The following is a 24122-nucleotide window of genomic DNA, read 5'->3' on the forward strand; positions in this document are numbered from 1 at the left end:
CCAAGGACACACAGCAGTGAGGGGCAGGGAGAGGGTTCAAGCCCAGGTTGTCTTGCTCCCGGTCTGTGCTCATAACCACTGCATCATGCTGCCTTGAACTATCGAAAACGGCCTGATTTGTGGATTTATTGTCTAGTTGTTTATTGTCTGTCCACCCAACAGATTTCAACTCCATGAAGTCGGGGGCCTCATCCATTTAATTCACAGCTGTAACTCTAGTGTGTGGCACAGCGTAAGGTACAGAGCTGGCACTCACTATATATTTGTTGAATCAATAAATGAATGAAGATATAGCCAAATGAACATATAATTACACATAGTGCTAAATGCTATGAAAAAAATGCCAGTCCTATGAGAGGTTTTAACGGGACTAAATTTAGTTTGAGGATCAGAGAATACTAAAAATTTTAAGTATTATTTTAACTGTCCCCATTCTAAAATCTCCTTGATATAATAGTTGTGACTGGCTAAGAAAGAAGAAAATGTTATCTACACGGAATATCCTTTTTGAGATGATAATATTCTCCCAGCAATGAAATGCAATTGAAAACTGGGGCTGCATTTGACTTTAATTCTGTTGAATTTATGAGCCCAAGATCTCCCCTCATTCCCCAAAATAAACACAAGCAATTGGTCTACCTGGGGCTTGTGATAATATACCCACAATACCTTGGCAGTCTCTGCACCTTAGTTTTATAGGCAGGAGTGTGACTTCTGCTGGTCTTGGGTTTTCATTTTTCTCTGTGTCCCTCTTTTTCTCTGTTGCAGGAACAATGGGTAACCAAATGAGTGTTCCCCAAAGAGTCGAGGACCAAGAGAACGACTCGGAAGCGGACACTCACAAGGTGGTGTAGTTATGGTCACTGGCTTATTAGCTACTAGTTGGGAGAGTCGGGGGTAACGGCAGAATAAACAGCCTGCCCAGGGCTCATCACAGAGGCGTGATTGATGCTGCTTTTCCCAGGGGTTGTTCAGTTCTATTCAAACCTCCAGAACCCATCAAGGAGCTTGTTAAAAGTGCAGGCCCTTAGGCCCTGCTCAAGGCCTGCTGAGTCAGAAATTGCAGGGCTGGGAGCCTATGAAACCTGTCTCCATGGTGATTGGTTCCCCTGGGGCCAATCTGATCTCTGTTCCCAGGTGGGTTTAGACCAGGGGTTCTCAACTGTGGGTGATTTTGCCTCCCCACCAGGGGGCACTTGGCAGCGTTTGGAGATGTTTCTTGGTTGTCACAACTCGGGTAGTGCTACTGGCATCTAGTGTGTAGAGCCAGGGATGCTACTAGACGCCCTGCAATGCACAGGATGGCCCCACAGCAGAGAATGATCCAGCCCGAAGTATCAGCAGTGCTGAGGACGAGAAACCCAGTTTTTGATCAGCAGTTTGCAGCCGTGACTGGACATTGGAATCATCTGGGAAACTTAAAAATAAATCGTGAGGCTGGAATTGTACCCTAGACCAATGAAATCAGAATCTGTGTGTGGGAACCAGGGCGGCACCTGGATTTTCAAGGCTCCTCAGCTGTTGCGTGTTCAGCCAACGTGTAGAACTTCTTGTTTGTGAATCCCTCCTTTAGAAGATTGCTCTGGAGGGCTGAGGCCAGGGACACCCAAATGCTTCTCCTTAGACCTTAGATCTACAAGCAGGCAGCAGAGAACCTAAATGTCCACCACCAGTGCTTCTGCAATCAATTCAGTTTAAGATCTAGAGCCCAGTTAGACGTGGAGATCATTGTAGGAGGAGGTAATACCTACGAACTGATATTGATCACAGCATAGAGGGAATTCCTGCTCAGAACAGAAGGCTGCATTCAGAGAAGATTCTCACACCTGACCACGTATTAGAATCCCTGGGAAATGGTGAAAACGCCCGATGCCCAGCACCACCTGAGACTAACTAAAACACAACCTCCGGGTAGGGGCCCTGCCATCAGTAGTTTCCCAAGATTCCCAGATGATTCCAAGTCTGGGAGCCTCTGGCCTCCAGGACCAGGCAGTGACAAAAATGAGCAAAGCAGGAGGGTGAAGCCCGTTTGCAGACAGCTGGTTCTGACCAACTTCACCCTCAGCACGTTCCCAGAGACTTATTTTTCATGTGAAGCTGGAAAATGGTGTTAATGCAACCTCCTGATTTTTAAAATATTGGCAACTGATTTCAAAATACTTAAACAAAACAAAACAAAACTTCTGTGAGCCAAGTAAATCAAATTTGCACACCAAGTGTTACCCCAGGGATGCCCGTTATGACCTCAGACCCAAATGATCTCATGAGTTTGATATTTCAATTTTATGATTTCTTGGTGGGGTTAATGATAAATTCAAGAACACAGGCTTCTTTTATTTTTACTTATTTATTTTTGGCCACACCATGTGGCTTGGGGGATCTTAATTCCCCGACCAGGGATTGAACCTGGGCCCCGGCAGTGAAAGCACCGAGTCCTAACCACTGGACTGCCAGGGAACTCCCAACACAGGTTTCTTTTAAGCAAAACTGTTACAAAAATATAAAGAAAAGAAACATCTTCCACATCTCCCCAGTAGTTTCCCATCATCAGGAGGTGAGTATTTAGTCTTTTAGGTTTTTTTTCTCTCTTCACTTATTAACATATGTCATACTACTAATAGTATTAGCAAAATAAGACACGATATGCAAAGTACTTAGCATATAATCATATTCAGTTAATGCCAACTATTAGAGGTATAATTTATTTTATTATTAAAATGACATTATATAACATACATTCTTTTTTGCAACCTTTTTTCTTTCCATGTGAGTGTATGTGTATATGTGTGTGTGTATATATATGTACATCTGTGCGTACATATATATGTATAATCTTTTTAAATGTCTACAGTAAATAACAGAAGAGAAAAAAATTCAGGGCAGTGGTCTAAAATTGGAAGGGGGTTGTAACAGTGCAGGGGAAGGAGTGGACACGGAGCAGAAAAATAGCAACAACGAACTTCCTGTATTTGATGAGAGAGGCCTGTGCTTGTGTGCAGGACCCCGGAGTGTGGTTAACCTCACAGCATGTCAAGTTCTTGTCCCCTCCCTGGTCAGACCAGCACCCCAGTTTGCCTGTGTGTCCCATCTGTACGAGGGTGTCTGTCCTGCTCGTGCTTGTGGGGCTCATTGAAAGGAGGCAGAGACCATTCAAAGCTCTTATCAACACAGGAGCCCAGTCCTTGCAGTCCTCTCTGAGGCGTGATAGAAAACAGGGTAGTTCCTAGAAATGCAGACTTTAATTTTGTGAGGCACCCTTGTGGCCTTGAGGTTCTTCCTTGAGTTTTTCAGACTTTCCCCAAAGACTCGGCTAATACTGCCTCATGTTGTGTTCCAGGTGGCATCTGGCGACGAGTGTGGTCAAAATGGGATGCCGGTGATGGTATCCACCCACTCCGTTCAACTCTACCATGAAGGTCAGTGTCACGTGGGGACTGTTCCTCCTGGGGGTTGGGGGGATGGTGAAGGGTCTGCTGATCCCTGTTGATGGTGAAACAAGATGGAAGAGTTGAAGCCACAGACTCACGTGGAAGACACTTGTATTAGTTCCTGAGGCTGCAAACACAGTGTCACGAATCAGGTGGCTTAAGCAACAGAAATGTATTGTCTCACTGTGTTGGGGCCAGAAGTTGGAAATCAAGGTGTGGGCAGGGTTGGCGCCTTCTGAGAGTTTGCGGAAGAATCTGTTTCCCTGCTGCGCCCTGGCTGCTGGTGGCCTCAAGCACTCCTTGGCTTCTCCGTGGTGCTCTCCCTGTGTCTTCATAGCATCTTCCTTCTCCGCTCTGTGTCCAAACCTCCCCCTTTTATGAGGACACAGCCCCGTGGGATTGGGCACACCCCCACTGGCCTCATCTTAACTTGGTCGTCTGTAAAGACCCTCTTTCCAAATGAGGTCATAGGAACTGGGGGCTAGGACTTCATCTTCTTGGCAATTCAGCTCTTTGTTGTTGTTGTTAATTATTTATTTATTTATTTATTTTAATTTATTTTTGGCTGCATTGGGTCCTCGTTGCTGCACGTGGGCTTTTCTCTAGTTGAGGGGAGTGGGGGCCACTCTTGGCAGTGGTGCGCAGTCCTCTCACCGCGGCGGCCTCTCCCGTTGCAGAGCACGGGCTCTAGGCTCACGGTCCTCAGCAGTTGTGGCCCGTGGGCTCCAGAGTGCAGGCTCAGCAGTTGTGGCACACGGGCCCAGCTGCTTCATGGCATGTGGGATCCTCCCGGACCAGGGCTCGAACCCGTGTCTCCTGCATTGGCAGGCGGATTCTCAACCACTGCGCCACCAGGGAAGCTCCTCGGCAATTCAACTCTTAACAGTACTCATCTCTCTTGAGTATGTATGGCGCCTGGAAGAGGCCGAGGCTTTACAGCAATGAGTTAAAAGCAATAGAGTAGAAACACTAAGAGTCTGGCCTCTTCAGAGTCCGACAGACCAAAGTGAAAATCCCTGCCCTGCAACTTACTAGCTGTGTGACCTGGAGCAAGTCGTTTGGCTTTCTAAGCCTTGGTTTTCTCATCTGTAAAGTGGGGATGAGAACACCTAGCTCACAGAATTGCTGAGAGGACTCAAGGAGATCATTCACCAAGCATTTTACATATTACCCAGCACTTAGGAATTCCAAAGAAACAAGTAAAATATAGAAGACAACAGAGGGCAGTGTTAAAACTGGACAATGTAACTTACCTATTTGATTTCATTCTGGAGTATAAGGCTATAAATTCAAAGCATCAAAAATGACTGAGTCCTACTATGTGAGGAATATCTATAAATTATATGAGGCAGTATAGCCCAGTGGTTGAGGGTAAGAACTCTGGAATCTGACTGCTGGTTTTGCCACCTACCAGCTGTGTGACCTTGAGCCAGTTAATTAACCTCTCTGAACCTCAGCCTCCTTGTCTGTGAAGTGGGATAATAACAGTAGCTACAACATAGATATCAGATATAATACAAGTGTATCTTTCAGTGCCTGGCACATAGTAAGTGCTATGTATGTATTAGCTATCATGATTATATGATGGTTATGGTTGCTGTCCTTTACATGTAAGTTTCTGGGCTTCAGCTTCATTTCCTGAACAATGAGATGAATCATAGCATTGGTTCCAGAGGCTTTAGAATTTCCTAGTGTAAGAAAAATAACTGCTCTCTGTTTCCCCTCGCTATGCTCTGCTACCCACACCACATCTGACACCAGATGTGTGGGTTTTCCATACAAGTGATTCTGTGACACCAGCTGGGTGTCCCACAATTCAGTTCAGTTCTGACACCATCAACCCAGAGTTAGCAGCAGCTCCCACAGGTAAAGGGCTCACTCCCACAAGACTACCTCCCACTTCAGTTGCCAATGGCAAGTGGGGAGTCCCCAGGTTACCCACAACTTCTGTTCCTACTTGGCTACAAATCAGAGGTTCTCACGACCTCCTCCTCAGATTCAGTCATTTGCTAGAATTGCTCACAGAACACAGGAAAACAACCTACTTATTAGATTACCAGTTCATTATAAGAGGATGCAACTCAGCAATGGCCAGATGGAAGAGATGCAAAGGGGAAGGTAGGGGGGAGGGGATCCTGGGGGCAGTGGATGGGGCAGTGGATCTTCCATGCCCTCTCTGGACAAGCCACCCTCCCAGCACCTCCACGTGGTCACCAACCCAGAAGCTCTCTGAACCCTGTTCTTTAGGGACATTTGTGGAGGCTTTATTATGTAGGCATGCTTGATTAAATCATTGACCATTGATGGTGGAACTCAATATCCAGCTACTCTCCCCTCCCTGGAGATGGGGGGCGGTGAGGCTGAAAGTCCCAGCCCTCTAATCACATGACTTGTTCCCCTGGCAACCGGGGCCCCCATCCTTAGGGGCTTTTCCAAAGTCACCTCAATAACATAAACTCAGATGTGGTTAAAAGGGGCTGGCTTGTTATGAATGATAAAAGTCTTCTTCATGGCTCTTAAAGTTAAGTTTTAGGAGCTCTGTGCCAGGAACAGAGATTAAGGCCAAATATAGATTTATTTTTTAATTTATTTTTATTTTTTGGCCACGCTGCACTGCTTGTGGGATCTTAGGTCCTCGACTAGGGATCAAACCCGTGCCCCCTGCAGTGGAAGCGTAGAGTCTTAACCACTGGACATCCAGGGGAGTCCTGTATTTCTTAATACATTATACCCCTAGGTTGCTTGTTAAAAACTTAGATGCCCAGGTCCCAGCCCATAGCCTCTGTCTAGAATACCCTAAGGTTGAGGCCTGGGGATCTGAACTGTTGAAAGCTTTCTAGAAGATTCTGACGCATAGCCAGGATTGGCAACCACAGGATGAGATCATGTCACAAGTCTCTTCCTGCCTTTCAACCTTGTGAGTCAAGCTTCTACTTTGATGTGCACAGAATGGATTGTATTGACAGCAGCGGCCTTTGATGAGAACCGTGTAAAGCTGGCTATTGAGATGCACAGACTTTGAAATGAGAATCATATTGTTTTTATAATTTGCAAACTGTAGGTGTTCTCAAAAAATTGAGAGGCACTGAGAATATAATATCCCCTACAGAAATGGCTTTCTTTATCATCATTTTATTTGTATTATTACTGTTGTTGTTGTTTTTATGCCCCTATTTAATATGGGGCACGAGGGCAAGGAGTGTGTAGGAAGGGCATAGGAACAAACTTGAAAATTGAAAAAGCCTTTCTCTCTCTTTCTGTCTCTCTCTTTCTCTGCCCCTCCCTCCCTTTTTTTCTCCCTCCTTCCCTCCTTTCCTCCCTGCTCCCAACATTTATTTTTATATAAGAGACAGTCTTCCTGGAAAGAGGAAAATAAGTAACAGAAATATAGGGTAACAGTCTGGGACAGTGTATTGCCGTGTGGATACCTACACACGAGGGAAAAGAGAATCTGGTTTGAGTGAGTCGTAGGTTGGTTGCACGTAGCTCTCATACCCTGCAGCCTTGCATCAGCACCGGCTTGAGAATCTGTAAAGGGTTTAAGTTAATCCTCTGAAGTCAAAAACTCTGCCTACGTTCACTGACAACCCAGGTCTCTGCAACTCACTTTGGAATGATTATCTCATTTAATGAGGAAGGCAGCTTATCATCCTCGTGCTCTTTCCCCTAGGTTATTATAATTTTCGATGCAGTTTTTAAAGGGGTATGAAAGTGGGATTCTGGGTGACTTTTTTTGTCCTTTGGACAGAATTTTCTGACTGGGTCTTTTGATGCACATTTGTGTTCATCTCTCTTGCTGTTTGCATATATGTATGCACACAGAGAAAAGTCTCCAGAAAAATAGCTAAGTGGGATGCTGGGTGACTGTTTTCCTTCTTTCCATCTATACTTTTTCCTATTATAATTAAAACTGTTCATTGCCATGAGGGAATGTTTCCTGTGAAGACTTATTGAGAAGCAGTGATGGCACAGTGGCTGAGCACACAGCCTAGGGAGTCAGGATCCTAAATTCAATTTGTGGCTCTGCTGTGTGACCTTAGGCAAATTGCTCAGCCTCTCTGTTCTCACATCTGTAAAATGGGAATCATAATAACAGTAGGCCAGAGCTTCGAAGATCACTGGGAAGCTTAAAGGAGTTGATACACCTACAGTATTTGGAAGAGTGCCTGGCACGTGGTCAACATGTGAGGAAAGTTTATTTTTCTGTGTTGGATTTAATGTTAATAAAGGCTGTCATTACAGTTTGAAGTTAACTGTATTAGCTCTGTCTAGCATAGCACTTAGAAATTTAAAATCTGACCTTAAAATTTGTTTTTCCTACATCCCTTATTCTTTTTCAATGTTTTACTTATTTGTCTTCCAGAGACACTGTGGGAGAGAGCAATCAGGCAAAACACCTCTTTTAAAGTGATTCATGAAATTACATTCTGTTTCTTCATAGAAATAAATTTATTTCGCACAGTATTTTTTCTTGGGAAGGGCAAGAGACCAGGGGATTTTGATATCAAACAAACATTAATTAGTACAGCTCATGTGAATGAGGGCTTTCTCTCCAAAGCTTCGCATTATAATTCATCTTCAATAACAATATCTTAGAAAATCAAAATGTCTCATCTTTATTGCCACATTATATTTCTAGCTTAATTTGCCAATTTCAGATGCCATTTGAAAGTCTTGTGTCAGAGAAAGCTGGTAATGATGCCAAAGCCACGCACAATGTCATTTACCTGCAGTGCCACAGAGAGCAATACATTGTCTTGCAACTTCGGGTTAGAGGCTAATGTGTTTGCTCTACCAAAACGTGATGGTTTAAATTCATATATTCGGTTTCTCCCTTTCTTTTTGCAGTACATGTTGATTTGAATTCCAGAGTAGCTGGGGAAGTACTTCCAGCAGAGCAAAATGTCCATTGGTAGAGTGGTTGTATCAGTTAGGGCAGACACACACGGTCCTCAGCAAAAATAGGAGTGAGCTGCCGCCAAATACCGCGCCGCGAGCGATCTCAAAACTACCCTGCTAAGAAAGGGAGGCCAGATGTGCACATCTGAGTCTCCAGAACCTGTGAATATGTTACCTTGCTTGTCAAAAGCAGGTTTTGCAGAGGTAATTAAATTAAGGATCTTGAGATGGGGAGCTGATCCTGGATTATCCAGGCGGGCCTAATGTAACCACAGGGTCCTTATAAGAGGCAGTGTTACCAGATTGGTCGTATGGATCACCACTTAGGCCCTAGCCAGGCTGAAGCCCCCTGCCTTGGTGGGGAAGGTGCTTTTTCTGTTCGGATTCACACAGCCAATGACGAAACTGACGCTGAGGCTGAAACAGCACAAGCTTTATTCCATGGCCAGAGAATGGAGAAGCGGGGACTTGGTTCGAAAATCAACTTCTCAACCCGCCTTGGTCTGAGACACCGTATATATAGGAGGGTCGAGGCAAAAGGGAGGGAATTGAGTAAAGAGAGGGAGAAATGTACATGACTTCTCTGAGAATAGGGGTGTGGTATGCTCAGTACTGGAACAACACCCCTTTTCAGTCCTTGTATGCCCTCCTCCGGCTGTTGCCACGGCAACTGTCAACAGTCACGGTGCTGGCGGGTGTCATTTAGCTGCTAATGTATTACAGTGAGCATATAATGAAGTTCACGGTCTGCTGGAGGTCGGGGCTTCTGCCATCTTGGCCCTTGCTGATTCGAACCAGTTCCGGTGGGCTCTTGTTTTTCTCTTCTGGTGGTCTCCTGTAAGATAAGGATAACACTTCTCTGCAGCTTACATCCCCTCGAGCAAGGCGGAGGGCTAGCGCTCAAGACTAACAGCCATGGTAACAGGAGGCAGGAGGGTCAGAGTCAGAGATGTAATGATGGAGTGAATGTCACAGAGAGAGAGACTTCAAGATGCTCCATTGCTGGCCTTGAATATGGAGGAATGGGCCATGAGGCAAGGAATGTGGATTACCAAACCAAACTTGGGTCCACTCGCCCCCATGCACAGCAAAGCCAATATACTGACACTGGATTGTGGTGAAGGAAAGTGCAGTGTTTATTGCAAGGCACCCAGCGTGGAGAATGGGCAGCTTAGGCTCAAAAGACTTGAACTCTCCCCTGGCTTTTGGGGAAGGGTTTTTAAAAGCAAGCTGAGGGAGAGGGTTGCAGGCTGCGTGATCAGCTCATGGACATTCTTCTGATTGGTTGGTGGTGAGGTAACTGGGAGGTATTTCAGAAATTTCCGTCATCAACCTTCTGGTTCTAACTGGTCTGGGGTCTCCGTGCTGGTGGTCACCATGTAGTTAACTTCCTCCACCTGTGGGGTTTTTAGTATCTGCAAAGCAGCTCAAGGATATGGCTCAGGATATTATCTGTAGCCCTTGAAGAGGAACTAAAGGTCTGGACTTTGTTTTGTGGCTAAACTATAATTCTTTTGTCTTGCTTGACTGTTTTCCTTTGTTTCTGCATTTTCTCATTTCTGTGATTAAATTTGCTCTTGGGAACTTGGGGAAGGCCTAGGAGGCTAAAGGTTTTCTATAAACAAGAGGCGGGGGACACAGAGGTCTGTCCCCTAGAAGGTCCTGTAGGGTCCTGCTCGATTTCAGAGCAAGGAAGCAGATTCTCCCCTCAAGCTTCCAGGAGTTGACCCATTTTTGATGTCTGACCTTTAGAACTGTAAGATATTTTGTGTTGTTTTAAGGCACAAAAATTATGGTAATTTGTTACAGCAGCAAAAGGAAACTAATATGAGCACACTGAAGCTTCCGAGCCTCACAGACCAGGTCCTGGCTCTGCTGCTCACTAGCTGTGTAACCTTGGCAAGAAATGTGTACTCTCAGAGACTCATCTAGAAAATGGGAAGAATAATAATATTAACTGTGTAGGGTGGCTCCAAGAACAGTGGCTGGCACAGGGTGAACGTGACGAAATAAAAAGACAGGGAAATCTACAAGCAGAGCCCACTGTCATGAGTGGCCCCTATCATGAGTGTCCCTTTCCCCTGTTGTATCACCTGCCCAGACTTTCCCACCTGTGTATTTATGCCTAAAACCTCACCAATTTTTAGGGAAATAAAAATGCCTCATTTTTCTCCTTCTTTCTACCAAATTTATCACATTAGTTCCCCCTTTTAAAAAAATTGTTCAGTTCTCACTGCTGATGAATGGTGGAGACTAAGGCATGATTTATCTGCCAGAAAACGCCATTTTTCAGAAACAGAGGACCGTCTCTGTTTCACCTGGGTAAGAAGTTTCTAAAAAATTAATCTTTCCTTTTTTTGTTCCTAGTTGATTTTTTCTAAAAAGAATTGCCTGATTTTGCTTTCTTTAAAAGAAGAATTGGAATCATTTCACTGGATTGAAAATCCTTACCTGAGTAAACAGTGCTCCTGCCAATGCTGTAACGTGATGAATGAGAGGAAAAGAATATGCCAATCATGATGCTACCTGATAGAGAGAAAGACGTGGGACCAGCCTCGCTGGTTGGGAAGGGAGCAAACACACGTGTCCTCTTAGCATCCTCTATCTCCCCACAATTGGCCGGCTTTTTTAATGTTTCGGCCACTTGAGTAAAAATTCCTGAGAACAGAGTATTTCCTTTGTTGTTGCAATAATCCCAAAGTTAACACAGGCTCTGAGATACACAAAGGGCTTGGAAATGACTGATGAACAAATGAACGGTGGCACATCAGACCAGTGGCAGCAGAGCAAGAAAATGCGGCTGAAGAGAGAGTTGTAGATCCTGATGTATCTGCTGCAATAATACAGCCCTAAGTAAATAGCGCTTTTAATTATAACAAGAAGTCTGGGGGTTGGCAGTTCCAAGCTTGGTGCAGCATCTTGACGGCATTATCAAGACACCAAATAAGTGTGCCAATTATGTACTGTGGCTCACAAGATGCCGCAGACCCACACATCACATCCTCACATGACGGGACCCAAAAGCCAGAAGGGAAAAGCCACGATTTGCTACTCTTTTTTCTCCTTTTATTAGAAAAGAAAGGAAGATCCTTCCTAGAAGCCCCTGCCTCAAGTAGGCATCCACTTATATCTCATTGGCCAGAGTGAGGTCACATGACCACCACTAGCTGCAGGGGATGCTGGGAAGTCAGGTACTTCTCTGGGCAGCAAGCAAAGAAAACGGGTTGGAGTGGATTGGCCACTGGACAGGCAGTCCCCAGTGTCTGCCAGTGTTTTGATTTCAAAGAATTACAATTGAGCAACCAAAAGTAGCCACATATGTTTACTCAGGCCTTTCAAAAGTCATTAAAGGGATCTAGCTCATTTCCTGAATGCCCGTTTTCTCTCTCCTTCCACCATCTTGCTGTATATATCTCACTCAATAAATAAGCTTCTTATCTTCAGTTCTCCACGCTGCAACCCTGCTAGACATGCCACCCACACAGGCACTTCCTCTGGGTTGCACTGCATCAGCTCTCTACTTAAAGTGGTTACAGAGAATCCTGAAAACTGGCTCTGCCAGGTGGCCTGAGAGCTCCTTGCTCCTCTGTCTTTGGAAGTACACAGAAGTCCCTGTGAAATCTAATACTTCTCAACCTCTTAGTGCTTTTTCTCATCAAAAATTCTAGTGGAGGGCTTCCCTGGTGGCGCAGTGGTTGAGAGTCCGCCTGCCGATGAAGGGGACACGGGTTCGTGCCCCAGTCCGGGAAGATCCCACATGCTGCCGAGTGGCTGGGCCCGTGAGCCATGGCCACTGAGCCTGCGCATCCGGAGCCTGTGCTCTGCAACGGGAGAGGCCACAGCAGTGAGAGGCCCGCGTACCGAAAAAAAAAAAAAAAAAAATTCTAGTGGAGAATTTCTGTCTGGTACATGTAGCCTCCCTGTTACTCTGTTGTGATAGACAGTCTCCAAAATTGCACATCCCTCCCTTCCCCCCAATAATCAAGGCTTCCCAGTATTCACACCCCTGTAGTCTTCTCCCTTGATATCTGAGATGACCCTGTAGGACCAATAATATGTAGTGGAAGGGATGATGCGTGACTTCCAAGCCTAAGTCTTAAGAAGCCTTCCAGCCTCTGCCTTTGTCTTTCATAGCACTAGCTCTGGGGAAAGCTAACCACCATGTCAGAACGACTCAGACTGCCATGGTGGAAGGGAGCCCAAGCTAGTCACATGAAGAAGCCATGTGACAAGAAAGAAATGCTCAGCTAGTCCCCAAATGTTCCGGTCATCCCAGGCCGGGACAGATCCTTGAGCTCCACAGACGTGTGCAAATCCCTTCCATTCAACTGGTACATCTTTAATTAATTGTTTTGTAACAGCTACAAGGTATTTTAAAGTGTGGATGTACTGTAATTCATTCAGCCATTACCCTGATGTTGGGCTTTTTTTTTTTCTATTTTTCTCTACTCTGAGCAATGTTGCAATAAACATTCTTGTCCATGCTTTTTATTCTTTGTGTTTTAGATAGCTTCTTCCGGAGGGAAGCCGTGTAATGCAGGCACGTGTTGTTTTATTGCGCTTCGCTTGATTGTGCTCTGCAGATATTGCATTTTTTGCAAATTGAAGGTTTGTGGCAACTCCGTGTTGAGCCAGTCTATGGAGGCCATTTTTCCAACAGCATTTGCTCACTGCATGTCTCTGTATCACATTTTGGTAATTCTCACAATATTGCAAACTCTTTATGGTGATCTGTGATCTTTGGTGTTACTACTGTAATTGTTTTGGGGTGCTGCAAACCTCGCCCATGTAAGACAGTGAGCTTAATCAATAAGTGTCGTGTGTTCTGTCTGCTCCACCGACCAGCTGTTTCCCCATCTCTCTCCCTGTCCTCAGGCCTCCCTTTTCCCTGAGACACACCAACAGTTGAAATTAGGACAATTAATAACACTATGGTGGCCTCTAAGTGTTCAAGTGAAAGGAAGAGTCACACATCTCTCACTTTAAATCAAACGCTAGAAATGATTGAGCGTAGTGAGGAAGGCATGTTGAAAGACAAGACAAACTGAAAGCTTGTGCCAAATTGTTAGCCAAGTTGTGAACGCAAAGGAGAAGTTCTTGAAGGAAATGAAAAGTGCTATTGCAGTGAGCGCATGAATGGTAAGAAAGTAAAACAGCCTTATTGCTGACATGGAGAAAGTTTTAGTGGTCTGGATAGAAGGTCAAATCAGTCACAACACTAGCTTGAGCAAAAAAAAAAAAAAGCCTAATCCAGAGAAAGCCTTCACTCTCTTCAGTTCTATGAAGCCTGAAAGAAGTGAGGAAACTGCAGAAGAAAAGTTTGAAGCCAGCAGAGGTTGGTTCATGAGGTTTAGGGAAAGAAGCCGTCTCCATAACATAAAAGTACAGGGTGAAGCAGCAAGTGCTGATATAGAAGCTGCAGCAAGTTATCCAGAAGATCTAGCTAAGATAATTAGTGAAGGTGGTGACACTAAACAACAGATTTTCAATGTAGATGAAACAGCTTTCTATTGGAAGAAGATGCCATTTAGGACGTGCATAGCTAGAGAGGAGAAGTCAATGCCTGGCTTCAAAGTTTCAAAGGGCAGGCTGACTCTTGTTAGGGATTAATGCAGCTGGTGACATTAAGTCGATGCCAGTGTTCAGTTACAGTTCTGAAAATCCTAGGGCCCTTAAGGGCTAACTCTGCTCTGCCCGTGCTCCATACGTGGAAGAGCAAAGCCTGGATGACAGCACGTCTATTTACAACATGATTTACTGAATTTTTTTTTTTTTTTTTTTGTGGTACACGGGCCTCTCACTGTTGTGGCCTCTCCCGTTGTGGAGCACAGGCTCCAGACGCGCAGGCTCAGCGGCCATGGCTCACGGGCCTAGCCGCTCCGCGGCATGTGGGATCTTCCCGGACCGGGGCACGAACCCGCATCCCCTGCATCGGCAGGCGGACTCCCAACCACTGCGCCACCAGGGAAGCCCTACTGCATATTTTAAACCCACTCTTGAGATCTACTGCTCAGAAAGAAGATTCCTTTCAAAACATTGCTGCTCGTTGATGATGCACCCTGTCACCCAAGAGCTCTGATGGAGAAGTATGAGATTAATGTTGTTTTCATATCTGCCAACACAACATCCATTCTGCAGCCCATGGGTCAAGAAGTAATTTTGACTTTCAAGTCTTATTATTTAAGAAATACATTTCGTAAGTCTATAGCTGCCATAGACAGTGATTCCTCTGATGGATCTGGGCAAAGTCAGTTGAAAATCTTCTAGAAAAGATTCACCATTCTAGATGCCATTAAGAGCATCCACGATTCATGGAAAGAGGTCAAAATACCAACACTGACAGGAGTTTGGAAGAAGTTGATTCCGACCCTCATGGATGACCTTGTGGGGTTGAAGATTCAGTGGAGGAAGCCACTGCAGGTGCAGTGGAAATAGCAAGAGAACTAGAATTCAAAGTGGAGCTTGACGATGTGACTGAATTGCTGCAATCTCATGATGAAACCTTCATGAATGAGGAGTTGCTTCCAATGGATGAGCAAAGAAATGGTTTCTTTTTTTCGGTACGCGGGCCTCTCACTGCCGCGGCGTCTCCCGCCGGGGAGCACAGGCTCCGGACGCGCAGGCTCAGCGGCCGTGGCTCACGGGCCCAGCCGCTCCGCGGCATGTGTGATCTTCCCGGACCAGGGCACGAACCTGCGTCCCCTGCATCGGCAGGTGGACCCTCAACCACTGCGCCACCAGGGAAGCCCCAGAAATGGTTTTTTGAGGTGGAATCTACTCCTGGCGATGAACCTCTGAAGATTGTTGAAATGACAACAAAGAATTTAGAATATTACATGAACTTAGTTGATAAAACAGCGGCAGGGTTTGAGAGGATTGACTCCAATTTTGAAAGAAGGTCTACTGTGAAAGAAGGTCTAAAATGCTGTCACACAGCATCGCATGCTGCAGAGAAATCATTCGTGAAAGGGGCAAACTTCATGGCTCTCTTAGTTTAAGACATTGCCACGGCCTCCCAACCTTCAGCAACCATCACCCTGATCAGTCAGCAGTATCCACTTCGAGGAAAGACCCTCCACCAGCAAAAAGCATACGACTCTCGGAAGGCTCAGATGATGCTTAGCATTTTTTAGCAATCAAGTATTTTTAAATTAACGTATGCACTTCTTGTAGACCTAATGCTACTGCACACTTAATAGACAGTACAGTGTAAACGTAACTTTGATGTGCACTGAGAAACCAGAAACTGTGTGACTCACTTTATTGCAATATTTATTTTATTGCTGTGATCTGGTGCCAAACCAAATCTCCAAGGTCTGCCTGTACAATGGCTAGACAGGTGCTTTTGGACAAACCACTTGTGTCTGAGGCCTCACCCCACCTCTCAGCAGCTGCGTGAGGATAAACAAGAGACTTTGTGACCTGATGGTGGAGAAAATCAGATAGTGCTTGCAAACCCCTTTACTTGGCGCCTGGAACAATAAATGATGGCCATTATACTTATGTAGACTCCTGAACATAGTGGTTCCCAAACTTGAATGCACCTTAGAATCCGCTGGGGAATTTTTAAATCCTCATACCCAGGCCTCACCTGGAATAATACAATCAGAAGCCCTGGAGTGTAGGGCCCGGGCATGTCTTTTTTCAAGTTTCCCTGGGCTAAGTATTTTTAAAGTTCCTCGTGTTCTGCCAGCATTGAAAACCCTTTGAAACACACTCCAATAGAAAATTCCTTATTCACATTTTTCAAAAGTGAAACATTGGCATTTCTGTTTTAATTTGTTTGGGAACATTTTTGTCCCTGCCATGGCTGACACTCGGGGCACAGCTTTCCGTTCCAGGGCGCAGACCGTCTGGGTGCGTTAACTTCCACACAGCTGTCAAGTAACACACAGCCCGCTCTTTGCCTCTCTGGACCAAGAAGACAACCAGCACACTCCTTTCTAAAGATAGAAACATCCACACGGTTCCTGCAGCTTGAGCAATATGAACCTGTCCCTCTCTTAAAGGGAAGACCAAGAGAGCCAGGGAGAGACCAAGGGAAAACATAAAAGAACGGCGAGAAGAGAAACAGTATCATCCTGTGACGACTGCACATCATCTCATTTCCCCAGGGCGCATTTTCACCAGATCTGGAAATGGAATAAATACACCCGCTTGCCAACAACTTTTCAGTTAACAAAAATAATAAATCACTTAGACCAGATAAATGGTAAGGTGCCCTCCAAATTGCTAGAAGTTTAACAATTGAAACAGTATATTAGTGGGTGAGATCTGATATATGCAAACATACCTCAAAGACCAAATACTTCTGGGAATGAGAGCAGGAAGAAATAAGCGGAGTCTGGCTCCATTTGTCAGTACAAAAGCTGGGATGTGTATCAGTGATTCTCAGAGTGGTCCCTGGACCAGCATCATCCCATCACCTCAAACTAGTTAGACCTGCAGCCCAGTTCAGACCTCCAGAATCCAATGCTGTGGTTGGGGCTGGCCCTCTGTTCTCACAAGCCTTCCTGGAGATTCTGACACTCCCCCAGAAGCAAGGACCACTGCATCTGAGAACTGGCACGAGATGTGGAGGCTGCAGGAAACTGGAAACTCTCCCTGTCTCAGCCCTCGGCCCGGCTGCCCTGTGAGAATCTCTCAGCAGACAAGAGGATATTTCAGTGAAAGCCCCATTTTAGGATTTGCAAATGAAATTCCCCAATTCAGAAACATCTAAACATTCTGCTGGCCCAACGCCAAGCTGTCAGTGGATCTCATATTTGCCAACCTCTGATTCTGTAAAGTTTTTCTCCCTAAAGCGCATCTCTCAGCAAAGCCTTTTTAAATCATCATCATTGTCATCAGGTTATCCCAGCCTGAAACAATTAAACATTTAAATCCTACAGCCAACTCCCAGTGTGCTGGCTTGACCTCTCGGCTCACTGGGCATCCTGCCCATGATGATGGGATCCCATGTGAGTTTCCCACAGGGAGGGACCAAGTGGGCGGGAGGTCGCCCGTGACCCGTCCCCTTTGCAGCTGTACTGTCTTAAACCAAGAAGCTGCCTGTGGTTAATTCATGAGTCCTTTTTAGAATGACCTTGGGAGGTACAGGGATTCCAGGTGACTTAAAAAGTTTGAGTTTCTGAGTTTGCTGAGCAAAGGGTCAGACTCTGGAATATGGAGGTGCCCCAGAGGTCATGCCCCTCACTCCAGGGTGCAGGACCCACCTGGCCTGGCAGCTCCTCCAATCAGAGCTGCACCTTGTCACTTGCAGAGCCTGCCGTCACCGCTGGGCAGCCCCAGGCAAACCGGAAGCAGGTCAAACATTCCTCCCGTTGGCTTTAAATCCCACCTCTCTTTTCTAGATCTCAGCTTTCCCTTTATTTTTTCTTTCCATTACTTTCCATTTTTAAGTGACCTGGGAGGTATACCTAGCAAACATTCTCAACAGTCTCCATTAATAAGATAGGACAGGGAACAACTTCCCACCCCCAATTCTGATCACTCCCCAACCTCCATCCCCAAATTTCCTTTCTTAGAGGCTGGAACTCTTTACAGTTTCTTGTGGCCCGAGGTATTCCACGTGTGTATATTTTTAAATCCTCCCCTCTGCCTCTTGACACCATTAAAAAAACAAACGGGAACATACTATACAGACCGTCGAACATGGCTGTTTTTCACTTACTGTATGTCTTAGAGAACGTTAATGCCTGTGGAGCAATTCCCTGTGTGGACGAATGATCATTTATTTAACCAGGTTCCTATTGCTAAGCCATTAGGGTGTTTTACTATTTTGCCGCCACAGCAATAGCCCAGCAGATGGTGTGTGTCTGTTGCATGTGTCTCTGTGGCTCTGTGCGATTGTATTCATAGGGTAACATTCCAGAAGCAGAAATCAGAGCTCCCAGAGTTTGTGAATCTTTAAATATTGATAGATATTCCTGAATTATCCTCCAGAGAGACAGCCAGATTACGCCCCCACCCACAAGAGATGCGGGCATTCTTCCTCATCCTTTCTCCACTGCCGGTTACTGCATGTTTCCCGTTTTACCAAGTTGATAGGAGAGCTAAGTCTCATAATTTTATTTTGCTTACATTTTACTACTCATCAGGTTGCACATCTTCTCATTGGCTTAAAAGCCAACCCTCTGTCTTTTCTGTGGACTCTCTGCTCACGTTTCGTGTTGAGCCATCCCCTGCTGTGCTGGTGTTTATATAATGTCTTCATTTTCAAAATTGAGATATAATTCATACACCATAAAATTCACGCTTTTCGAGCGTACAGCATAGTGCTTTCTAGTATATTCACGAGGTAGTGCGACCATCGCCACGACCTGATTCCAGAACATTTTCATCACCTCACAAAGAAGTTCCTTGAGCAGTTCATCTCTCGTTCTCCTCCCCAAGCCCCTGGCAACCATTCCTCTACTTTCTGTCTCTGTGGATTTGCCTATTCTGGACATTTTATATAAAGAGAATCACACAATATGTGGCTTTTTGTGTTTGGATTCTTTCACTTAGCATGATGTTTTCAGTGTTCACCCATGTTGTAGCAGGTAGCAGTACGTCATTGTTCTATATGGCTAAATAATACTCCACTGTATGGATATGCCACATTTTGTTTATCCAGTCATCAGCTGATGGACATTTGAGTTGTATGCCAGTTTTTGCGTGAACATATGTTTTCATTCTCTTGGTTATGTACCTAGGAAGGGGAATTACCGGGTCATGTAGCAACTTGATGTCTAACTTTTTAAGGAACTGCAAAGCAGTTGCACCATTTTACATCCCAGCAGGAATGTATGGGGGTTCCGATTTCTCCACATTCTCCTCAACACTGGTCATTGCCTGTCTTTTTGATTATGGCCATCCTAGTGGGTGTGAAGTGGTAACATATTGTGGTTTCGATTGCCTTTCCCTAATGACTGATGATGTTGAGCATCTTTTTATGCGCTCATTGATCATTTGTATCTCTACTCTGCAGAATATAATGTCTTCTGTTTATTTATAAATTTATTTTATTTTATTTTATATTTGGCTGCGTTGAGTCTTCGTTGCTGCATGCGGGTTTTTCTCTGGTTCGGCGAGCGGGGGCTACTCTTCGTTGCAGTGCGTGGGCTTCTTATTGTGGTGGCTTCTCTTGTTGGGAGCACAGGCTCTAGGCATGTGGGCTTCAGTAGTTGTGGCACGTGGGCTCAGTAGTTGTGGCTCACAGGCCCTAGAGCGCAGGCTCAGTAGTTGTGGCGCACAGACTTAGTTGCTCCGCAGCATGTGGGATCTTCCTGGATCAGGGCTTGAACCCATGTCTCCTGCATTGGCAGGCGGGTTCTTAACCACTGCGCCACCAGGGAAGCCCTATAATGTCTTCTTGATTTGGCTCTTTTCCGCATCCTTCTCCTCTAGCCCCTTGTTTCATATGACTTTCTGGCTAGCTACTCTCAGTGCCCTGGGGCCCCAAGCTAATAACTGTCACTTTTTAGCAGTGTTCTTTGTGGCCTGAATTCAACCTACCCCTACCTAGCATCTCCAAAGCTTACCCTTTGTATCCTAAGAGCTGAGGGCACTAATAGAACGTTATGTGATTTTCCTGTTGATTTTTTTTTTCCATTTAAAAGGTGTTTAATATTGTAAATATATGTGATCAGTGTTCCTGCTGCTTTGCATCACTGCTACCCTTGGGGGTGGGAGCCACTCATCACATTGCTCCTGGAGATGTGAATCTCTAGTGCCTCTTTTGGGGAAGTAATCTGGCAGTGTCTCTTTTAGAAGTTAAATGCACATTAATTTGGGTGCAGCAATTCTACATCTGTACCTCTATTCCGTAGAAATAAAGTACTATTTTAGGATTTTTGAATATGGAAGTTTTCCCCAACGTTGTTTATAATGGAGATGGAAAAATAAACGTTTGGAAGCTATCAGAATGTTCATGAATTAGGCAATGGCATACATGTCTTTAGGTATATCCATATTAAGGAATATTTTGCCACTATTGAAAAAAGATAAGATAGATTTGGATACATTGATCGGGAGGGAGAACTATTGATGTCTTAGTCCATTTGGAATGCTCTAACAAAAATACCATAGACTGGGTGGCTTAAACAATAACCATTTATTTCTCACTGTGCTAGAGGCTGAGAAGTCCAAAATCAGGGTGCCAGCAGATTCTTTGTCTGGTGAGGGACAGGTTCCTGGTTCACAGTCAGCCATCTTTTCACTGTGTCCTCACACGGTGGAGGAAGCAAAAGAGCTCTTTAGTGCCTCCATTCTAAAGGCACTAATCCCATTCATGAGGGCTCCACCCTCATGACCTAATTACCTCCCAAAGCCCCCACCTCCTAATACCATCACAGTGGAGGTTAAGATTCAGCTTATGAACTTTGGGGTGGGGGGTGGGGGGCAGACACAAACATTCAATCCATAACAGTGATATATAAAAGCAATCAAAAACAATATCCATATGCTAACACATATATATGGAATCTTAAAAAAAAGGTTCTGATGAACCTAGGGGCAGGACAGGAATAAAGACGCAGACGTAGAGAATGGACTTGACGACACAGGGAGGGGAAAGGGTAAGCTGGGACGAAATGAGAGGGTGGCATGGACATATATACACCACCAAATGTAAAATAGATAGCTAGTGGGAAGCAGCCGCATGGCACAGGGAGATCAGCTCGGTGCTTTGTGACCACCTAGAGCGGTGGGATAGGGAGGGTGGGAGGGAGATGCAAGAGGGAGGGGATATGGGGATATATGTATACGTATAGCTGATTCACTTTGTGATACCGCAGAAACTAACACACCATTGTAAAGCAATTATACTCCAGTAAAGATGTTAAAAACAAAACAAAACAAAAAAAAACCCCCAAAAATCTAACATAATCGTATTTTTATAAAAACCAACCAGGATATATGTACATGTGTCTGGGAGGCTTGTATGTATTTGTCTGAGCATGAACAAAGTTTGATAAGCCACCCCGGCTTGAAGATGTTCATTATACTGCAGTGAGGGTAGAGGGTAGAGACAGGGAAAGGAAAGTGTTGAAAGATTAATCATATGGGAGGTAAACACATGTTAAATGTGTATTATTATCGAACTGAGAAAAAAATCAAACATCTGATGTGTCTTTGAGTGAAATATTTGCTCATGTTGGAGCAAAGCCTGGTTCTACGGGTAAATTATCTTTGTATGTTCCAGACTTTTACAGGCGTATGAATGATAGGAAATGTGTGAGTAAAGAGGAGAGGAAAAATCCTTAAGTCACTGGGGTAGTCTTGCCCCACAGTGACTAACAGTCACTGCTGACTCTAGAGGATGCTTCCGGGAGAGCGTGGGGTGAGTTACCTTCTGCCCACATAATGTTTGAGCCCAGCATTTTCATCACCAAATGTTTAGGCACATTGTATCCAACTGACAGTTGAGAATTCTTCCCTCCTGCCCCCCAAACCCGTTCCTTTCTTTTATTTATGCTAGAATCTCTTGGAGAAGATAACCTGGCTTTTTAGTATTGAGATGGAGAGCATGAAATCTGATCATTCAGTGAAGTTTTGAAATCTAACATCTCCCTCCAAGCCATAAGCAGCTGCCACGTGAATCCTTATTTCAAGACCTTTAAAACAACAAATGCATTCACACAACACAGAAAGCCACAGTTGTTTGAAGTGTCATTTGACTCCTGCAGGCTGACCGCAAAAGGGTCATTTTTGCAAAACTTTTTGAGGTCTTCATCGGTCTTCCCTAGGGCCTATTGTAATCCTTTGATATTCAACTACAGTTCTCTTTTGAAGAATTTAGTGTGTCATCATCTACTTTCCCTTCTATTTTTCCTTCTTCTCTGGCGAACTACTTGAACTCTGCCGGATCCCCATCCAACAATAACCATGTGTGTGATCTTTATATGACTATGAACTCTTCCATCGTTTGCAAGATTTGCAATTTCCCTTTACAATTAGTGTGCATTGTATTTCCTCTTTATTTAGCTTTTATCCTGACTGACCACCATATTGACATTGTCGCATAGGAAGGGACAGTGTCGCATAGGAAGGGATGTCTGAGTGGGGAATCGTAAGTGGACACTTCATTTGTGGATAAAATTATGATGACAGTTTCTGTTTTCCTCTTTAACCTTAAGAACTAGGAATGTTTAGATAATGAATTCTTAAAAGAAGTCCAAAATAAGTTTAGCCATTTTAAAATGAAAGTGGCAGGGAGGGGAAACATAGGGGTAAGGAATTAAGAGATACAAACTACTTTGTATAAAATATATAAACAAAAGCATGTATTGTACAGCACAAGGAAATATAGCCACTGTTTTGTAATAACTTTAAATGGAGTATAAGCTATAAAAATATTGAATCATTATGTTGTATACCTGAAGCCAATATAATGTAAATCAACTATACTTCAATAAAAAATATACATAAAAGTTAAAAAAAACAACAACCCCACCTCTGCCACCGCCATTATTACTTGGGTTGCTATTTTTGCCGTTGTTTGAATTATGGCTGCTGAGCATCTGCTATGCCCCTGGCTCTTCTCCCTGCCTTACCGTGTTCCCTGACTTAATCCTACTATACGCCAAGCACTGCTGGGGGCACTGGGGATGCAGCTGTAATCAAAACACACCAAGTCTGTCCATTCACGGCTTACATTCTGCTGGGGAGGAAACAAGTAAACGATGGATTAATGAGATCGTTTCAGAGACCAATGAATGCTCCGCAAAATCCATGGAGTGAATGGGGTGAGTGGGAGGGGTTACTTTAGAGAGGGTGGTCTAGGAAGGCCTGACCTGGGGCCTGAATGATGCCGAGGTAGCCATGGAAGATCTTAGGGAAAGCGTTCCCAGGTGGAAAGGACAAGTAGTGTGAAGGGCCTCGGGTGGGACTACAATTGGTGAGCTGAGAGGTGAGAGGAAGCACACAGTATGAGCTGAGGTTCTGGTGGGTGTGGTCTACCGTACAGTTTGTATTACTGAGTCCAAGCTTGTGCTGCACGACAGACCAGCAATTTGAGAGATGAGGCACTGGGGCAAGGAATAGCGACTTTATCCGGAAAGCCAGTAGACCAAGAAGATGGTGGATTAGTGTTCCAAAGAACCATCGTCCCCGAGTTAGAATTCAGGCTTCTTTTATACTAAATGGGGGTGTGGCTGGTTGCTGCAAACTTCTTGGTGACAGAATCCTTTGTTCTTGCAGCTGTCCATGTAGGTCTGGTTATAATATTCCTATAAGCCTCCACCAAGACAAATGTTATTTTCTGTTCTGCAACTTTATATCTCTATATGAATGGAAAAGTGTTATACCTTTAAAGGTCAGAACCCATCTGAAGATGGGCTCTCCTGTATATTTCAGGCTCTAGGCAACTTTTTTTTTTCTAGGCAGCATTTTTTATACAAAGATGCAGAGCCTGCAGAGCCAGCATGACTAAGCACAGGCAACAGAGCGCAAGGGTTAGAGCTAAAGGGATAGATCCAATATGGAGTAAGGCTTGTTCTTCTCTGTTGTATTTGGACTTGATTTTAATGTGATGAGGCCCTCTTTGGATAGTTTTATGCAGATTAATGATATGATCTGATTTTTATTTAAAACAAATAAACAAAAATCATACACCAATGTTGCCCAGATATGAGAAAGCACAGGCTTTTATTCTCCCTTGTGCAGAGTTCCTTTTTTTCCTTGAAAATCCACTAATTCTGTTAACCAGACTTTGTTCCATTCATCTTTCCTCCTTTGCTCTTCTGTTCTTGCTTCTACTACTATACATTGTTAGGAATTTGAGCTTTGAAATCAGGCAAACATGTATTTAAA

The 24122-nt window shown here is 44.5% G+C and overlaps 1 protein-coding gene across 7 annotated transcripts in view; it reads left to right on the top strand.

Annotated features, from left to right (window-relative positions):
• Positions 1-773: 773 nt before the first annotated feature.
• Positions 774-24122, top strand: part of BCAS1 (breast carcinoma amplified sequence 1) — a 98431-nt gene continuing 75082 nt past the window's right edge. For 6 of the 7 annotated variants that reach the window (XM_029219303.1, XM_029219305.1, XM_029219307.1 and 3 more), the window contains exons 1-3: positions 774-845; positions 1984-1992; positions 3356-3416. In XM_029219303.1, the coding sequence (XP_029075136.1) occupies positions 774-845; positions 1984-1992; positions 3356-3416 (142 nt within the window). Of the gene's footprint in view, positions 846-1983; positions 1993-3337; positions 3417-24122 lie in introns of all 7 variants that reach the window. The other variant, XM_029219304.1, reaches the window with a different exon arrangement.

The sequence above is a fragment of the Monodon monoceros genome, unplaced genomic scaffold (assembly GCF_005190385.1).
Source record: "Monodon monoceros isolate NGI ecotype Baffin Bay Population unplaced genomic scaffold, NGI_Narwhal_1 Super_Scaffold_13, whole genome shotgun sequence".
In the NCBI taxonomy this organism is placed as follows: Eukaryota; Metazoa; Chordata; class Mammalia; order Artiodactyla; family Monodontidae; genus Monodon; species Monodon monoceros.